The sequence below is a fragment of the Oncorhynchus masou genome, chromosome 16 (assembly GCF_036934945.1).
Source record: "Oncorhynchus masou masou isolate Uvic2021 chromosome 16, UVic_Omas_1.1, whole genome shotgun sequence".
Taxonomy (NCBI): Eukaryota; Metazoa; Chordata; class Actinopteri; order Salmoniformes; family Salmonidae; genus Oncorhynchus; species Oncorhynchus masou.
The window spans coordinates 18,448,623-18,466,230 of record NC_088227.1 but is presented as its reverse complement, the minus strand read 5'-3'; the positions used below and the strand labels follow the sequence as shown (position 1 = coordinate 18,466,230).

The window sequence follows — 17,608 nt, the reverse complement described above, 5'->3', positions numbered from 1 at the left end:
ATTATGGAACAGGTTGCAGCTGGTGGGGAGCTGCTCGGACTCCAGCACACCTGTCTACGCCCACACAATCACACACAGAGAGCGGGAGAGGGAGAGAGCACTGGGGGAGTGGCGGCAGGTCAAGGAGACACAAGATGAGCAGTAGAGGGCGTGGCAGGAGCAGATGTAACAAGTAGCCGGCAAGAGATGAAATGAACATAGTGCATTAGTGAGTCAACCAGTGTTGTATGGATGAAGTCAATCTTTGTATGGAGTTTGAAGTGGTTCATCCTCACCTGACTCCAGGAGGCCTTGATGAATCAAAGACATGTTTTCTTGGAACATCTCATCAACATTCTGTCTGCTCTCTCTCAAATCGTATGTGTGATAACTTTGTGTTTCAGAAATTCTTTATACAGCTAATGGGGAAGGCGTTGGGAAGGTGGATCAATATTGAGGGATATTTATTTTGTCAAGACTGTGGCAGACACACAGGACCTAAATCGCTACTTTGTTTTTAATAATCTGTTAACCCAGGAGACTGCCAGAGGAATCTCAACAGAACAACCACATTGATAGAAGGCCACTCAATCCATATGTAATTCAGTTTAAAACATCAGTACTTTGTCTTGCTTTACAGTTTCCAAAACAGTCCAGTATTTTGCCCCTCCATTAAATATGGGTATTGTACTGTAATACTGTGCGAGACGAGACAACATCATTCTCAATTTGTCCATTATTGTTCGCTTGACATTTTTTTCAAGACTGCAAAAAAACCAAGACTCTAGCAGTGGGTTTGTGAGATCATGCTGCACTATATTTTTTTCTAGACTTCAATACCATGTGCCATGCATGCACATTCCATATCCATTCAAATATATAGACCTAAACTTAGAATATCTAAAACTTTGTGTGTAAATCCCTTTCAATTATCTTACAAGACTCAGTCTTGCTTATCTTGAAGGTAAACACAATTTCACCGGATTGTATCAGCGCAACAAGGTCAGGTTTTAGGCCAGCAGGACAGTTTGCAGGGAAGATTGTTCTCACTGTCCCACGGTGTATATAGTTAGCAATCCAGAATCAACCACAGGTAGACCAAAGGCTAGAGCAGTGGCTCAGTGTCCCTGCACCTATGGGAATCTCACTGACAATCTGCCTCGCTTACAGCCTCCCACAACCTGATTAAACAGGACCTTCCCAGCATTACCGTTCATGGGGGACACGTTCAAAAGCCCTATTCGTATAGAGTGAAGGAGGGATGAATGTGGGAACTTTGTCAAAGGTGAGAGGAAGCTTCACAAGGCTCGCTCATCCGGCAGCAGTACTGAATGCACACTGTGCTTGGTGATACAAAATAAAATAAAAACTCCCAAAGTGGATCCAAATCCTGCCTTGCAGATACATTCTCATTAGGTATGTTTTAATGGTCACCCCTTAGGACATCCTTATCAGTATGGCTGGAAGACACAGGCACAGTGGGGTAGAATAATGATTTTCTTATGAACTGCGCTCCGGTATTAAAACCTGAAACCGTCAACTGTCACCAGGGGTTGGTGGGAAGCACCAGGAGGAAGCTGGCACAGGCTTCATCACATGATTTCCTCACCAGATGATAGAGGACTATATTTGCCGAAAAGAATACAGTGGCTGTGGAAACAGATGCATATATTGTAGAATGAGCCAAATATGTGAATTGATAATGGTGTGTTTTAATATCCTAGACAGTTGCATAAGAATTACACAATAATAACTATAGGATTTTCAGTCAGGTAAGTAGTGCGTTCCTGCAGTAAAATCTCAAATGAAAGAAATTGTTTACAGATTATTCTAAAGCAGAAATAATGAGTAGCACTGAGCTGAACTTATAACATGTTGGTGAAAAGGACACTGCTCTACAGAATGACACACAGAGCTTGTCTAAACATGCAGGACCAACACGGACACCAATATGACAATGATGTCTGGCCTGTGTAATAAACCACCCTCCATAAAAATACACAGAATATTTTTCAATCAGCTCCTAAACAGCACCTGATGGCTGGCAGGCTTTCACACCGCCTTATACTTCATAGACTACTGTATATGGCGCTGGGACAGAATTTAATTTGTCACTCCAATACCCTGTTGCTGTGTTTTCATTCTTGATGTACACAGTATTTATTCCTCTGAATTAAAAGACTTATGGAGACATTATGCTTGACGTGAATAGTTATTTGCTCTTAACCCAGAAAATTCTGTCTTGTTGGATATGATTATTTTCATTCACAGTTGTGATCTAGAGCAATGGAATCAACTCACTTGGACAAACAGTAAGCACTGTAATTGTGCACAAATATTGTGGGTATTTGTTATTTGATAGCACCTGATTTGTCTTGAAACCCACTTGTGGTTCCGCTGACCTGTAGCTGTTACTGATAGAGCTGAGATGCTTCACTGAGCTCTCTGTTGCCCTGAGGATGGTGAGCACCCATGTGGGCTGATCCCTACTGTACCTGGGCCACTGCTCTGCAATCAGGGCGTATAACATGCACCGCAGGCGAAGAGCATATACTGTATAACCCTAGGGGCCAACCTCTGTACTATAGTTTACCTGACACAATATATAACTTCAGGTCAGCTGATGGTCACTTACCACCAGTTCCTGAGATCTCTGAGGCACGGCTGATGCTATCATCCCATTGGAGGGAGATGGGGTAGTTAAGGGTCAGCTAGCAGCCACAGCTGAGACCTTTGACCAATGAGGAAATCATGCTGGCAACACATAATGGACAAGTTGAGGAAACAGTGTGAGCAGAAACAGCCTTCCAATGCAACACTACAGGGGAACATTCACAACAGTGGTTGTTGTTTAGACCCAAAGGCAGTCGTGAGTATTCCTCTCAGTAGAGCAGAACTGAGATGATTCAGCTACTAAGTGTTGACAAAATGCTCCCTCATAGCATCATAGAAGTGGTGCATGGCCTGCCCCTGTGCCTGTGGTCATGGCTTGATAAGCCCAATGAACCCATACGGAAGGCAGAATGCAAAAGCAAAATGTGATTTTCACTTGAGCACACAGAATATTTAAAACGTATCATTCAGGCACTAAATAGAACTTTCAAGTGACACCCTGACTTGCAAATTATGAGATGTGGTTATTTTATGTTCAAGTCTGCTTGTACAGGTTTCAATGCATGTACATTTGATTCTGCCATACATTACCTTTAAGCATAAATACAAACAGACCATATTTAAATTTACCACCTGTTGATCTAGCATACCAACAGTTATACTCACTAGGACAGTGATCCAAAGCTTTTTGAATTATGCACAGATTTTTTTTGCTACATCTCAGGCCACAAGATGGCATCATTTATTGCATTTGAGCTGATACGTGAACCGTACTCTTAGCACCTCTATCATTAATTGATAGAGTTTAAATTAACTGTTAGAATTATATTTCAGAATTATAATTCAGAATGACAATTTTGAATAGTTTCTTCAAAAGTACAATGCATCATGATCAATCAATTAGTCTAACAATCTTTATTTGAATCAACATTTGCAACTTCCTGTATAAACAAGTTGTGTATCTAATGAAGCCATCTGTAACAAGGTGAACTGTTAAAGTACATTTACCAATAAAAATTATAGAACAATATCCAGCGAGCATAACATGGCATCAAGCAAAGGTCAGCATCTCTTTAGTCATCCTTTAAGTGTCACTAATATGCTAAATAAAAACATTAAACTTTCACTATGTTATAAATGTGGCATTCCCAGATCTCCTTATGGTTTATTTAATAGACTTGCAATGAATCCTGCTGAATGTCTCCCGGCTTAAAAGATTGGGAAATGCTTTATAACCTCCTTGAAAGCTTGGAGCACAGACTGCAAGCTGTCAAGCTTGTGACACATTTACAAGTACATCTAGCAAGGAGTGTTGCTGAAGTCATAGCGCACTACAACGATGACATACCGGACCATATTACAGAGTTATTACATTATTATCACACTTATTTCTATGCATTATCATCATTATGAATCAGCCATTGAATCACCTACTCAACATCTAGTTCCCAATCTGTGCATTCCGGATTCACTCAAATAGGCTATAGATACAGGAAGACATCATAGAACATTTCGTTAAGGTTGAGATAGAAAAACGCATGTGCAGGTGTGCATCTGCAATATTTCGAGCACACCCCTAAATAGTTCATATGGGCGACTGATACAAAAAAGGGCTCTGGGCACGTCATGAGTAGACTACCATACACCATCAACTTCTGGTAGCATGCTTTCTTATCGAATAGCTATAGTTGCTGCCAACGCCTCTTGAAATGATCGACGCTTCCACCATCCATTTCCATTGCTCACCGCGCATCCTCTACCAATAACCGCGGTCGGAGGCGCAGCCTCTCGTTGTGGGAGGTTCATCGCATGGTCCTCAGCTCTGAATGAGAGTGGAGGGGGATGCAGAAGGATTCGTAAACTCCACAGGACCCGTGGAATATGTAGAATGAGCCCCTATCTGCGAACTGTGGTTGTATTCGTAGTGGTTCACAGCCCGGTGAATGAAAGACGGAGAGATTGCAGCTTGATGCACTACATTACTTTGGAGTAGATTTGAGGCGTGAACGTTGCAAGATTCTGTGCTGGACTGCCGACTGTTCAGGCGCGTGTCGTTCAGGTGACACACACACCGTTAACTTTACGGACTGTGTATCATTTATCTACTATATAATCGGGAGCAAGTGGATGTAGTATACATGGGATCCCTAAAATGACGATCATGTGGATTTATTGAACTGTCACTCATTATTTTTTTGCGTGCATTTATAGAGAAAATAACCCCTGAAATAATCTCAGTAGAAATTCGTGCACGGTGTGCATGTGCGCTTTGTGGATCTGACTCAGTTGGATAGACATAATCATGGACTGTCATCAGACGAAGAATGTGCCAATGCATTGTATGATCCACAATCGTAGCGATTGGAATTGACATAGCCAGTCTACGCGGGCCGGAGAAGTATGGAGAGACAGGTCTAGATTCACTGGTTCGGATTCACGCGTTAAGAGCGCACTTTGGAAACTAGTGTTTTGCTCGGAAACTTTTATACCGGAGTCCGACGCACACAAAGATGACAGCAAACCGTTGTAAACACCACTATAAAATTGCATGAATATAGAAAATATAGGTTTCTAAGTAAATCAAATGGGGGGGGCGGGGGGGGTTGCTTATGGAAATATACTCGATCAATTGCTTATGATAAAAACAATACATTTTAGCGGTAAATGGAATGAGCATGGAATGAGTCTCCCGTATGGGAAGGTGACCTTTATCGTAAGTGGTGACATGTTTGTCGAGAACTGCGACTCAGAGGCCCCTGAGAATGAAAGGACAATATTTTGCAAGATTTCTCTGGGATATGTTGTAAAAGTACCACATTCTACTTTCTAGGGAAGGAAAAAAAGTGACCCTGCATCGGATGGCTTCCAATGGCTCTCCAACTTCTTTGGCTTTTATCCACACGAATAATGATTTTTGTTAGTTAAGTGGCCCCAAAGCTATTCGGATCATTTAAGATGCTGTGTTTACATCGTGTTCATCCGGGTGAGAGGGCATCAATCAACGCTGGAAGCTTCGAAAATCAACAGTATCGCAGGTGTTTGTTACAAAAGGTAGGGCACATGTTTTCCCTGATACATTACTTAATTCACCAAACATTTGGTTTTGCTTCGAAGTTGAATGAAATTGATGATGAGTGACCTGAAATAATTCATTATTAGACTTTTGCGGAATTGCTTTGGCGTTAGCCTCGTCCCTGCAGGCTAATTGCGCATGGGTGGAAGTGTCTGAACAATATTGCTTTGGTGTAGCACTAGCTACAGATTGTTACATCTGGTAATGTGTTTTAAGGAAACATTTTTGGTATCCATAACTGGGTGTTACAGGTTTGCCTATACAAAACATTCCCATTGTTCATCTGACCTGTTATTGGCAATACTATATTTGTTCTTGAGTCGGGCAAACATGTATCTTCTAAAATGTCCTGTACGTTTTGAATTTAGAAAATGCTCCATTTATTTTTATTTTTTGCTCCATGAAGTAATCCGACAATGTGTACACCACCATCTTGTCTATTTCAAATATCATTGATTGAGACAGGTGGGTCCACCCCAAAGGGCTGCATGTCTCGATGATGGTCACCTGTCTCAGTCAATGAGAGAAGATTTGAAATAGACAATATGGTGGCGTACACATTGTCGGACTACTTCATGAGGCAAAACATTTTATTTATTTGAACAGCATTTTCTAAATTTAAACGCACCATCTGCAATTGGACACTGACATTTTTGGCTGAATCGAGAACAAATATATTATCTCAAATACTAGGGTAGTTGAAAAATATGTGGTGAGATTTTGTATAGGCAAACCTTTAATAATGGCCAATAATGGATACCAAAAATCTTTGTTGCACCAGATAATGTGATATGACCAATCTGTAGCTAGTGTGGAGCCATTGATTCTAATCAGACAATATGAATATTGATTTGTCTCAAATGTGCTGTAAAACACGAAGCAAACACTGTCAGTGATACCAAATGCAACTCTTTTCTCTGCAATCCATCATAATGCTCATCTCTGATTATGTGAAATGGAATCCAGCTATAATGTGATTTTCACGCTTTCTGTTCTATTTTGTGCACACAGTGACTCAGACCAGTAGCATGCTTACCTGTGGATAAGAGTGAGCCCCGTGGGTTGAGTGTGGACCCCCACGTCCTCCCTGCTCCTTCTCCTGCCTCGGTTCCCATCTCCTTCAGCCCTACTGTCCACATGCAGGCCAAGAAGAGGTACCTGGTCGTGTCTCTAGGGGCCTGTCTTCTTCTGGTTGCCTACCTGTGGGGACTTCAGATTGGGGAGTTCCATCATCAAAACCACCACCAGCACCTCTTCAGAGTCGCCCAGAGCCCCGGCTTCAGCCTGCTCAGACAGCGTTGGCCTGAGTGGACCCACCCGCTCAACACCTACCTGGAGGACGGAGAGCAGGAGGAGGACAGCCCTTTGCTCCACCACCAGCACACCTCTCCCAGGGAGAGGCGGGAGATCCGCAACAACATCTACAAGAGCAGGAGGTGCCGCATGGACACATGCTTCGACTTCAGCCGCTGCCAGAGGGGGTTCAAGGTGTACGTCTACCCCCTGCTGAAGGGAGAGACGGTGTCTGAGAGCTACCAGAAGATCCTGACAGCTGTCGAGGATTCCCGCTTCCACACCACAGACGTCAACGAGGCCTGTCTGTATGTGCTGGGCATTGACACTCTGGACCGGGACCAGCTGTCCAGCCAGTACATTCACAATGTCAAGGCTAAAGTACAGAGCCTTCCAACGTGGAATGACGGGAGGAATCACCTCATTTTCAACCTCTACTCTGGCACCTGGCCATATTACACAGAGGAACTGGGCTTTGATATTGGCCAGGCCATTTTGGCCAAAGCCAGCATTGATATGGATCATTTTAGGCCACACTTTGATGTGTCCATTCCTTTGTTTTCAAAAGACCATTCCCAAAAAGGAGGGGACAAGGGATATTTGACACTCAAAAATGTCCCTCCATCAAGGAAATATTTACTGGTTTTCAAAGGGAAGAGGTATCTGACTGGTATCGGTTCAGAAACCAGAAATGCTTTATATCATATTCACAATGGGGAAGATATCATTCTATTGACCACCTGCAAGCATGGGAAGGACTGGGAAAAGCATAAGGATGCAAGATGTGACCGGGACAATGAAGAATACTCAAAGTAAGTTCCCCTCTTGTATGTCCTTTCGCTGGTTCAGGGTCTGTTGGGGCTAACCACTGAAAGTGAGTCAAGTATTTCACAATGGCATGTTTCTCACTCTACAGCACAGGATGTAGACCGACAGTCTGACACAACATATCAAGAGGTTAATCCCTATTTCTGGATGACACATTCCTAGCACTGTGGATATTATCAAACTATAGTTGCTCATGCATGTTAGTTGGATTATCCTGAATGTTGTTTTTCCTCTCAATGTTTGCATCCAGTTTTACTTTCATATCTTGCTACAGTTGACATGATCTATCTACCAATATTTTTAATCAGGTTTGTTTGTTACAGGTTGGGTGTGATGCTCTGCCTGTTTAAAAAAAACTTTAGAATAACCCTGAGAATACTGCTAGTCTGCTATAGAGTCAAACTATATTATTTTGCTCTGCAGCCTGTTGCACAGTGCAACACACTTGAGAGATCTGTGTACAAATAAAACTTTGCTGCATAACAACTCAGCATCAACAGCTGACAAATGGAAGGAGTTTGTAAGCAGTTGAGCAAAACGTTATGGGCCGGGTAGAGGAGTTCAGGATGACAGAGGTACAGTACCAGTCAAAGGTTTAGACACACCTACTTGTTCAAGGGTTTTTCTTAATTTTTTACTATTTTCTAGATTGTAGAATAGTAGCGAAGACATCAAACTATGAAATAACGCATATGGAATCATGTAGCAACCAAAAAGGTGTTAAACAAATCAAAATAGGTTTTATATTTGACATTCTTCAAAGTAGCCACCCTTTGCCTTGACAGCTTTGCACACTCTTGGCATTCTCTCAAGCAGCTTCATGAGGTAGTCATCTGGAATGCATTTGAATTAACAGGTGTGCCTTGTTCATTTGTGGCATTTCTTTCCTTAATGCGTTTGAGCCAATCAGTTGTGTTGTGACAAGATAGCCCTATTTGGTAAAAGACCAAGTCCATATTATGGCAAGAACATCACAAATAAGCAAAGAGAAACAAAGGCCCATCATTACTTTAAGACATTAAGGTCAGTCAATCTGGAACATTTCAATAACTTTTAAAGTTTCTTCAAGTGCACATGCAAAAACCATCAAGCGCTATGATGAAACTGGCTCACATGTGGACCGCCACATGAAAGGAAGACCCAGGCTTACCTCTGCTGCAGAGGATAGGTTCATTAGTTACCAGCCTCAGAAATTGTAGCCCAAATAAATGCGTCACAGAGTTCAAGTAACAAACACATCTTAACATCAACTGTTCAGAGGAGACTGCGTGAATCAGGCTTTCATGGTCAAATTGCTGCAAAGAAACCACTACTAAAGGACACCAATAAGAAGACTTGCTTGGGCCAAGAAACATGAGCAATGGACAGTAGACCGGTGGAAATCTGTCCTTTGGTCTGATGAGTCCAAATTTGCTATTTTTGGTTCTATCTGCTGTGTCTTTGTGATGCAGAGTAGGTGAACGGATGATCTCCACATGTGTAGTTCCCACCGTGAAGCATGGAGGTGGTGTGATGGTGTGGGGGTGCTTTGCTGGTGACACTGTCAGTGATTTTTTATTTTTTATTTTTTATTTATTAATTTTTTTTTTTAGTTCAAGACACACTTAACCTGCATGGCTACCACAGCATTCTTCAGCGATACGCCATCCCATCTGCTTAGTGGGACTATCATTTGTTTTTCAACAGGACAATGACCCAACACACCTCCAGGCTGTGTAAGGGCTATTTGACCAAGAAAAAGAGTGATGGAGTGCTGCATCAGATGACCTCAACCCAGTTGAGATGGTTTGGAATGAGTTGGACCTCAGAGTGAAGGAAAAGAGAGTGGTTGAGAGATGCCAAGCTGTCATCAAAGTATTCAATCACTATTTGATGGCATGCTTTTCATACATGTTTTCCAATGGAAGAAGTGGTCAGAAAGTGACGTTTTGGATCTGAATGCCAAAACGTTTAGGAGATAAAGGTGACGTTTTGCATACCACAAGACATCCATGTCTTTATCACTGGAAAAGATCAACGGTTGAGTTCATCATTTAAAAGCTTACATACAATGTTGTCAAACTATATATATATATTTTTTTATCGGCATGTATCTAAAAACATGTAACATTTTTTATCATACTCTCATATGTTGTAGCTTAGACCGTATTTCACATCATCTGAGGTTTTTGTGTTGTGCCCGCCATCAGTTTAGACACAACATGCTCTTGAATATAGGGTGGGTGTCATTTCAATCATGGAAATAATTTATGGAATGGACCTATCCATTTAGAGCCCTGCAATTTAGCTGGTACACCATTAGAAATTGGTGTTGTATTGAAACTTCTAATTGCCACCACAAAGACGAGCCTCAAATGTCAACTTGAATGGTAATGCATATTCTATTTATATTTCAATAGGTTTCCTATGGAGGATTGACAGTATCATTTAAAACAACAGATATTCCTATTCAAGTCAACATGATCTAATGTGTGGACATCCAACCATCTTTGTGGTACTATTTGAAAGTTGAAATTTCAATTTTATTCCCATTTTTAGAACATTTATCAGCCAAAACATGACACCCACCCTGTATTCAAGAGCATGTTGACTTAACCGACGGCGGACACAACACAACCTTAAATTATGTGAAATACGGTCTAAACTACAACATATGCAAATAGGGAATAAAAACAAGGATATGTGTTTTAAGATGATTGACATTAAAAGTTTAAATATGACAGTTTTTATTCCAAACATTATTTTAAAGAAATAATACAATAGTTTGACAACACTGTAAGCTTTTAAATGATATCAAGCTCAACCGTTTATCTTTTCCAGTGATGAAAACAACATGCATATCTAAAGGCATGGAGCGGTTTTCAAAATGGCTGAATTTTAAGCACCTTTATCTCTGGAATGTTTTGGCATTCAGGTCCAAAAAGTACATTTCTGAGCTCTCTTTCAGTGGGCAAATATGTATGGACGGTTTCATTCAAATCACCAGGGGTGCTGTCAAGAAGCTAATAAAATCCTCAAAACGAAATGTACGTATTCTCATCCGGAACCATGTGACTGTTTAAACTTGCCTCATTTAACCTGGAATGACATGGGAAGCACTGACTCCAATTGTATCAGGCTCTTCTGATTTTGTTTTGTACGGCTGGGTTTCCTCCCGCTTGCCATTGTTGCAGGACGGGCATGTTTGTGCAGTGAAGACAATGTCATCACTGGTAATGCTCAGTCTTACGTACGTTTTTAACTTACTTTCCAGCCCTCACTGTTGTTTCACTGCCTGGCTCGCCCTCATTGGTTTGTTAGTATGAATGAATGTCCCACAGGTGTTTTTTGAATGGTCAGATAGTTAAAGTGTGGAACACTTCCTGTTAGATCTTTTAAAGGGGGTTTATTACAGTTCAGACTCTGTGCCAAATCACATCACAAACCTTTGTTTGATTTTGACAGCTGAGCTCATCTGGAAATCGGTAATATTAAACATCAGATTTCCTCCATCTTAAAAATATCTTCAAGCTCACAAAGAGAGCTTGAATAGCACTGTTTGAAGAGAAACAGATGTGGCCTACAGTAGAAATCCAAAAGATTGATAACCAAAGATGTCAAATAACACTCTGACAGTTACAAAACATTCCACAATATTTTGTATATCAATACAGATACAATGTGGGCAAAACAAGGTACCCACTTGAAAATACTCAGTGTGAATCAAATTGAAGGGGATTTCAAAGCCTCAGTCAGAAGAGTCAATAATTGGCTTTCAATTGAATTAAACCAAGGCTGAGGGATCGAGGAAGATCCCACCCCGTTCTGGGCAGCCATGGATTGAAGTCAGATGATTCCACTATACTGAGATAACATCCCCAAGAACCCCACACGACAGGCCCACGTGTCTCAATCACAGTTTAGCCATGAGAACACAACGTTCCTATTTAACATGGAAGATTTACATCATGACACTTATTTCATTATCAAAATGGTGTGGAAGAAGTCATCAAAGCTTGTGTGTCTCAGAAGCCAGTCAGATTTATTTGTCTGGTCCTTGTTCTTTTCAGCCTTAGGCTAGAGAGACCCTGCTGATAAGATGTATAGATAGGCTCTAAATTAGTTTCTCACTGTTGGGTGCTTTCTGCAGATCCATCACCAGCCATGAAAGTAACGGTCCTCCGACAGTGTTTTAATTATAGACTACAATTTAACATGTTGTTCCCCAGCCTTGCGAGCAGTGAAAAGGTCTAGACTAGTTCCTGCTATTACTGTAAATACATGTTACATGACAAACCTGTTTGAATGGATTGTAAAGAGGCCTTGGAAAGACTAAAAACATATAAACAAAATTGGGAACGTTAAGAAAAAAAGCCATAAATGAAAATCAATGAAAAATAAAAAAAATCTTAAAAAATTAAAAGATATGTATCTTTCAATTTATTTGCCACGGACATAAAGCGCTCTACACGTCATCGTCGGTGGAAAAAGGGCAGAGTATGGTGCGACAGCAGCGAAGTCCTGTATTCCAAAACTTTGAGAAGTTAAATGAGAAGGTGGTGAAATGCAAACTTTGCGAGGTGAAATTGAGGTACAGTAATGGTAGTACTTGTGCAATGCTTAACCATCAGAAACGGACGCACCGTGAGACCCAAACTGTTTTTGGGAGCAACAACAGACAGGCGGCTCTTTCACAAAAGAAGTGCGATAAGGGACAGAGTTAGAAAAATCGTATCGCTCATTCCAGAACCGTAGTCAAAGGTTGAGCATGTCGTCTTCAATGCCCTGATGGCATGTCTAGAACCAGACTGCAACGTGTCATGTCAGAACTGTGATGGCCCGGGTGACGAAATTGTACAATGATTTCTTTGCAAGTACAAAGCGCGATCTCTTAAAAAAAAACATACACGGCGTTAACATCAGGTTGTTGGACATCTATGAACATGCTGTCATACGTCACTGCAGCGAGCCATCATATTGATGAGAAGTGGGACATAAAGTTCCATGTACTGACCTCTGAAAACATGGAGTGGCACCTAGCAGAGTGGGTGGGGGACAGCAGTAATGTGAGCGCCATTGTCCGGGAAGATGGGACCGGTAGCGGGCAATGAAGTTCTATGCAATAGGCCACAGTAGGACCATATTTAGCATTGTGAATTCACGTGAATTATATGAATTTGTCTTAATTTTTTTTCCATCGGTTTCCTGTTAAAAACGAAAAGCAGTTTAAACATTAAGCCATTTAATTTTTTTTGTATTTGTCATGTCCCTATTTCCAACTATTTCATGCTGTTGAACTAACATCTTAGTTTCATATAGCAGAACAATGATATTTCCTGTGGCCTAGTTTTGTCTGAGGTCCAGTTCTAACCAGATTGCAGAGGTGTACTAGATGTGCAATGATTAACTTTCTGTCTGGTTTATCCTGAGAAAGGCAACTAAAAGACCAAGCAGGGATGCTCAATTCCCTTTCATAACGAGATTTCTTTTTTCGAACTGGAGTCGATGCCTGCACTAAAGTTGGCTTACATTCAATGGACAACTGCAGACTGCACATTCAGTGCTCTATATTTTTATTTTGTGCATATATCTGACACAGTAAATCTTATTATTTTTAGCTAAAGATGCAGATTTTTGAGATGTAAGTTGACAGCTGAAAGAAAAGCTGAGAATCTTCTATTCTGCAGAAATAGACTCATCAACATTTTGACTTTTTCCACATTTGTTGTTACAGCCGCAATTTGAAATGGATTACATTGAGAATGTGTGTCACTGGCCTGCACACAATACCCCATAATGTCAATTATCTGTAAGGTCCCTCGGCAGCAAGCATTGAATTTCAAACACCGATTCAACCACAAAGACCAGGGAGGTTTTCCAATGCTTCTCAAAGAAGGGTGCCTATTGGTGCAGACATTGAATATGCCTTTAAACATGGTGAAGTTATTAATGACACTTTGGATGGGGTATCAATACACCCAGTTACTACAAAAGATACAGGCATCTTTCCTAACTCAGCTGCCAGAGAGGAAGGAAACTGCTCAGGAATTTCACCATAAGGCCAATGGTGACATTTAAAACAGTTTAATGAGCATTTGTGTTTAATGCCTGTGATGGGAGAAACCTGAGGATGGATCATCAACATTGTAGTTACTCCACAATACTAGCCTAATTGAAAGAGTGAAAAGAAGGAAACCTATACAGAATAAAAAATATTCCAAAACATGTTTGCATCAAGGCACTAAAGTAATACTGTAAAACATGTTGCAAAGCAATTCTCAGTTTTTGTCCTGAATACAAAGTGTTATGTTTGGGGCAAATGTAATACAACACATTACTGAGTACCACTCTCCATATTTTCAAGCTATGGGTATGCTTTCATGTTGTGGGTATGCTTGTAATCGTTAAGGACTGGGGAGTTTATTCGGACAAAAAAACAAAACAGAATAGAGCTAAGCACAGTCAAAATTCTAGAAAACCTGGTTCAGTTGGCTTTCCAACAGACACTGGGACCTTTCAGCAGGACAATAACCTAAAACACAAGGAACAAATCTACACTGGAGTTGTTTATCAAATAGACAGTGAATGTTCCTGAGTGGCCAAGTTACAGTTTTCACTTAAATCGGCTGGAAAGTATATTGTTGTCTAGCAATGATCAACAATCAATTTGAGATTGAAGAATGTTGAAATTAATAATGGGCAAATATTGTACTATCCAGGTGTGCAAAGCTCTTAGACTTACCCAGAAAGACTCACAGTAATCGCTGCCAAATGTGATTCTAACGTATTAACTCAGGGGTGTGAATCCTTAAAAAAAAAAAAATTCAAAAAATGTGCAAAAAAAAAAAGAAGGCATGTTTTCATTTCATTATGGGGTATTGTGTAGATGGGTGAGATTTTATTAAATATACATTTAAAAAGAAAAAAAAACATTTTGTGTTCACGCTATAACACAACATGTGGCATAAGTCAGTGAGTGCAGGACTGAGTAGCACAGTACAGTCTACAATACAGTAAGACAGTACAGTAAAGCACAGTGAGTAGAGTACAGTGTGTGGTACTGTACTGAACTATACTTGAATTTACTTTACTGAACTCTACTCTGTTCTGCTGTACTGTGCTGCGCTGTGATGTCAACTCATGAAACATGAGGAGAATGACATGTCCATAATTATGCATTTTTGTGTAGAACAGATCAGGGACCCATGATGTCATTTCATTACCGTAATTTCTTACTGTAGTTCAATAACCAAAATAGATTTTTATTTTTCAAACTCAAGGTGTCATGTCATAGCTGACACCCTGTTCTTTCTACAGAGATCTTTGAATCCTAATTCGGAACACATCTTTAAAGGGAAACTTCTCAATTTTTCAACTTCATATGAATCAACTCCAGCACCACCCCAACATCAACATATGTGAAAATAGTTTGTTTATATGTTTTGTAGTAAAAAAAGATAGAGAAAAGTGCTGCTTACTAATTGGTTGATGTCATTGGAAACACTTATGATTCTTAATCTTTTTTACTACAGGACATATAAATGTGCCATTTTCACATGTTGGGGTGGTGCTGGAGATTATGAGGTAGAACATTCTGAAATGTCCTTTTTAAGAGTTTTATGGAAAACGTGGTCGCATAACTTGAGGGATATTTTACTGTAGTTCTGTTATCAAGGTCTGCATCTGGACAGTTCTTCCACTAAATTTGCTTTTGTAAAATGTTCAGTGGAAATTGTTACAAGTAGTCCTTGTGCATAGTTGTATGGTTTGTTAAACATTGAAATGAGTGGTTTTTGTTTGGCATACATTTTAAAGTGAAAAAAACGGAGTAAAAGCATAATTACATTATTGTGGAATTGCCCCTTTTATCAGTATGTGGGTTCATTACAGGGTCTTTTAAGACAAACTACAAGCTGCAAAGGCTTATTTGCTTAGAAGACGTCCACACTGACTGGGGTACAAATATGATTTGAGACATTTTGGAAACACTTCTTTCAGTGCTTCATGCAAGTCCTATGTACTTAATGAGACTATTGTACTGACTCAACACCTTGAAGGTAGCAAGATTATTATTGAGTGATTAACAATCACCTACCTTTTTTAGTTAGAATATTGGCGGCAAGATCAATACTTGATCATTTAAAACCAAGGAGAGTATGAAAAGACCTGGATTGCGTTGTGCTGTAAAATTAGTAATTGCGTTTTCTGTCAAGTGGATGTGTTGCCATCTCGCCTAACTCCATAATCTCAAAAAAGTATAGTGTAGCAATTTTAACTGGATTTGAAAGTGTTAATGTGTTTGTTGTCCGTAACTTACGCCTGCCCATACCATAACCCTACCGCCACCATGGGGCACTCTGTTCACAACATTGACATCAGCAAACTGCTCGCCCCCACGACTCCATACATGTTGTCTGCCATCTGCTCAGTACAGTTGAAACCGGGATTCATCCATGAAGAGCACAGAATTCCAGCGTGCCAGTGGCCAAGGTGAGCATTTGCTTACTGATGTCGGTTACGACGCCAAACTGCAGTCAGGTCAATACCCTAGTGAGGACGACAAGCACGCAGATGAGCTTCCATGAAACGGTTTCTGACATTTTGTGCAGAATTTCATCAGCTGTCCAGGTGGTGGTCTGACGATCCCACAAGTGAAGCAGCTGGATGTGGAGGTCCTGGGCTGGCCGGTTGGAAGTACTGCCAAATTCTCTAAAACAATGTTGGAGGCAGAGAGAAAATAACATTAACTTCTCTGGGAAAAGCAATGGTGGACATTCCTGCAGTCAGCATGCCAATTGCACGCTCTCTCAACTTGAGACATCTGTTTTCATTGTATTGTATAACAAACTTGCATGTTTTAGAGTGGCCTTTTATTGTCCTCAGCACAAGGAGCACCTATGTATTGAGCATGCTGTTTAATCCGATTCTTGTGACGCCACAACTGTTAGGTGTATGGATTATGTTGGCAAATAAGAAATGCAAATTTTATCAGGGATGTAAACACATTTGCACACAACATTTTAGAGAAAAAAAGCTTTTTGTGCTTATTGAACATTTTGGGGATCTTTTTTTATTTCCCCTCATGAAAGATGGGACCAATACTTTACATGTTGCATTTTTATATTTTTGTTCAGTGTATATAAAGTTAAGTCAACTTGGCTCTGTTTGCGTGCTAACAAATTGAACTGTTAGGAATACACCCTCTGTCTCCAACTGTTTGAACAACCCAGCCTTTCAGAATGAGAACGAGTTGCCAATTACTTATATAAATGCGTCTTTTTATGCTCTTGAAAATGTATAAAATGCAAACTACTAGACAGATAGCACATAAGTCTGTGGCCAAAAAAAGGGTATCGTTAGAGACAAAAAAAGGTGTCGTTAAAAAGTTATCCACAACAGTAAAATGTTTTGGCGTCCATATGACTGAATCTGGACAAAACCTCAAATGAAAATAGTGAGTTGAAAACTGCTTGTACTCAGAGGAAGTGATCTTTGTTGTGAGGGGTCTTGATTCTTGCAACAAAGGCATTTGGAACGTCGTTCTAAAACATGAATTAGAATTAATCAAATTAATTCGATACTGCATCGCCCAGCCCTAACCTCACTTTACCTTGACTCCAAATAAGTAATAGAGGAATGGGACATGATTCAATCACAGGTTCTTGTTTTTTCTCGCTCTTACCCATCTGGACAGCCAAGTGCCAGGCTTTAAAAATATATATACTTTCTATGTTGTGATTGGTGATTTACTTAGGCAAGTTTGTATAATTAGAGAACTGTCAATACCATATGCTTTATGCAATTCAATGCAAAATGATAACATACTGTAATTCCAATTCTTAC

General features: G+C 40.3%; 1 protein-coding gene across 1 annotated transcript in view; it reads left to right on the top strand.

The window, feature by feature from the left end:
- Positions 1 to 5,195: 5,195 nt before the first annotated feature.
- The window catches only part of LOC135557591 (exostosin-1-like), a 257,815-nt gene continuing 245,402 nt past the window's right edge, over positions 5,196 to 17,608 (top strand). The window contains exons 1-2 of the mRNA XM_064991004.1: positions 5,196 to 5,643; positions 6,677 to 7,770. Of these exons, the coding sequence (XP_064847076.1) occupies positions 6,803 to 7,770 (968 nt within the window). The 5' untranslated portion in view covers positions 5,196 to 5,643; positions 6,677 to 6,802. The remainder of the gene's footprint in view (positions 5,644 to 6,676; positions 7,771 to 17,608) is intronic.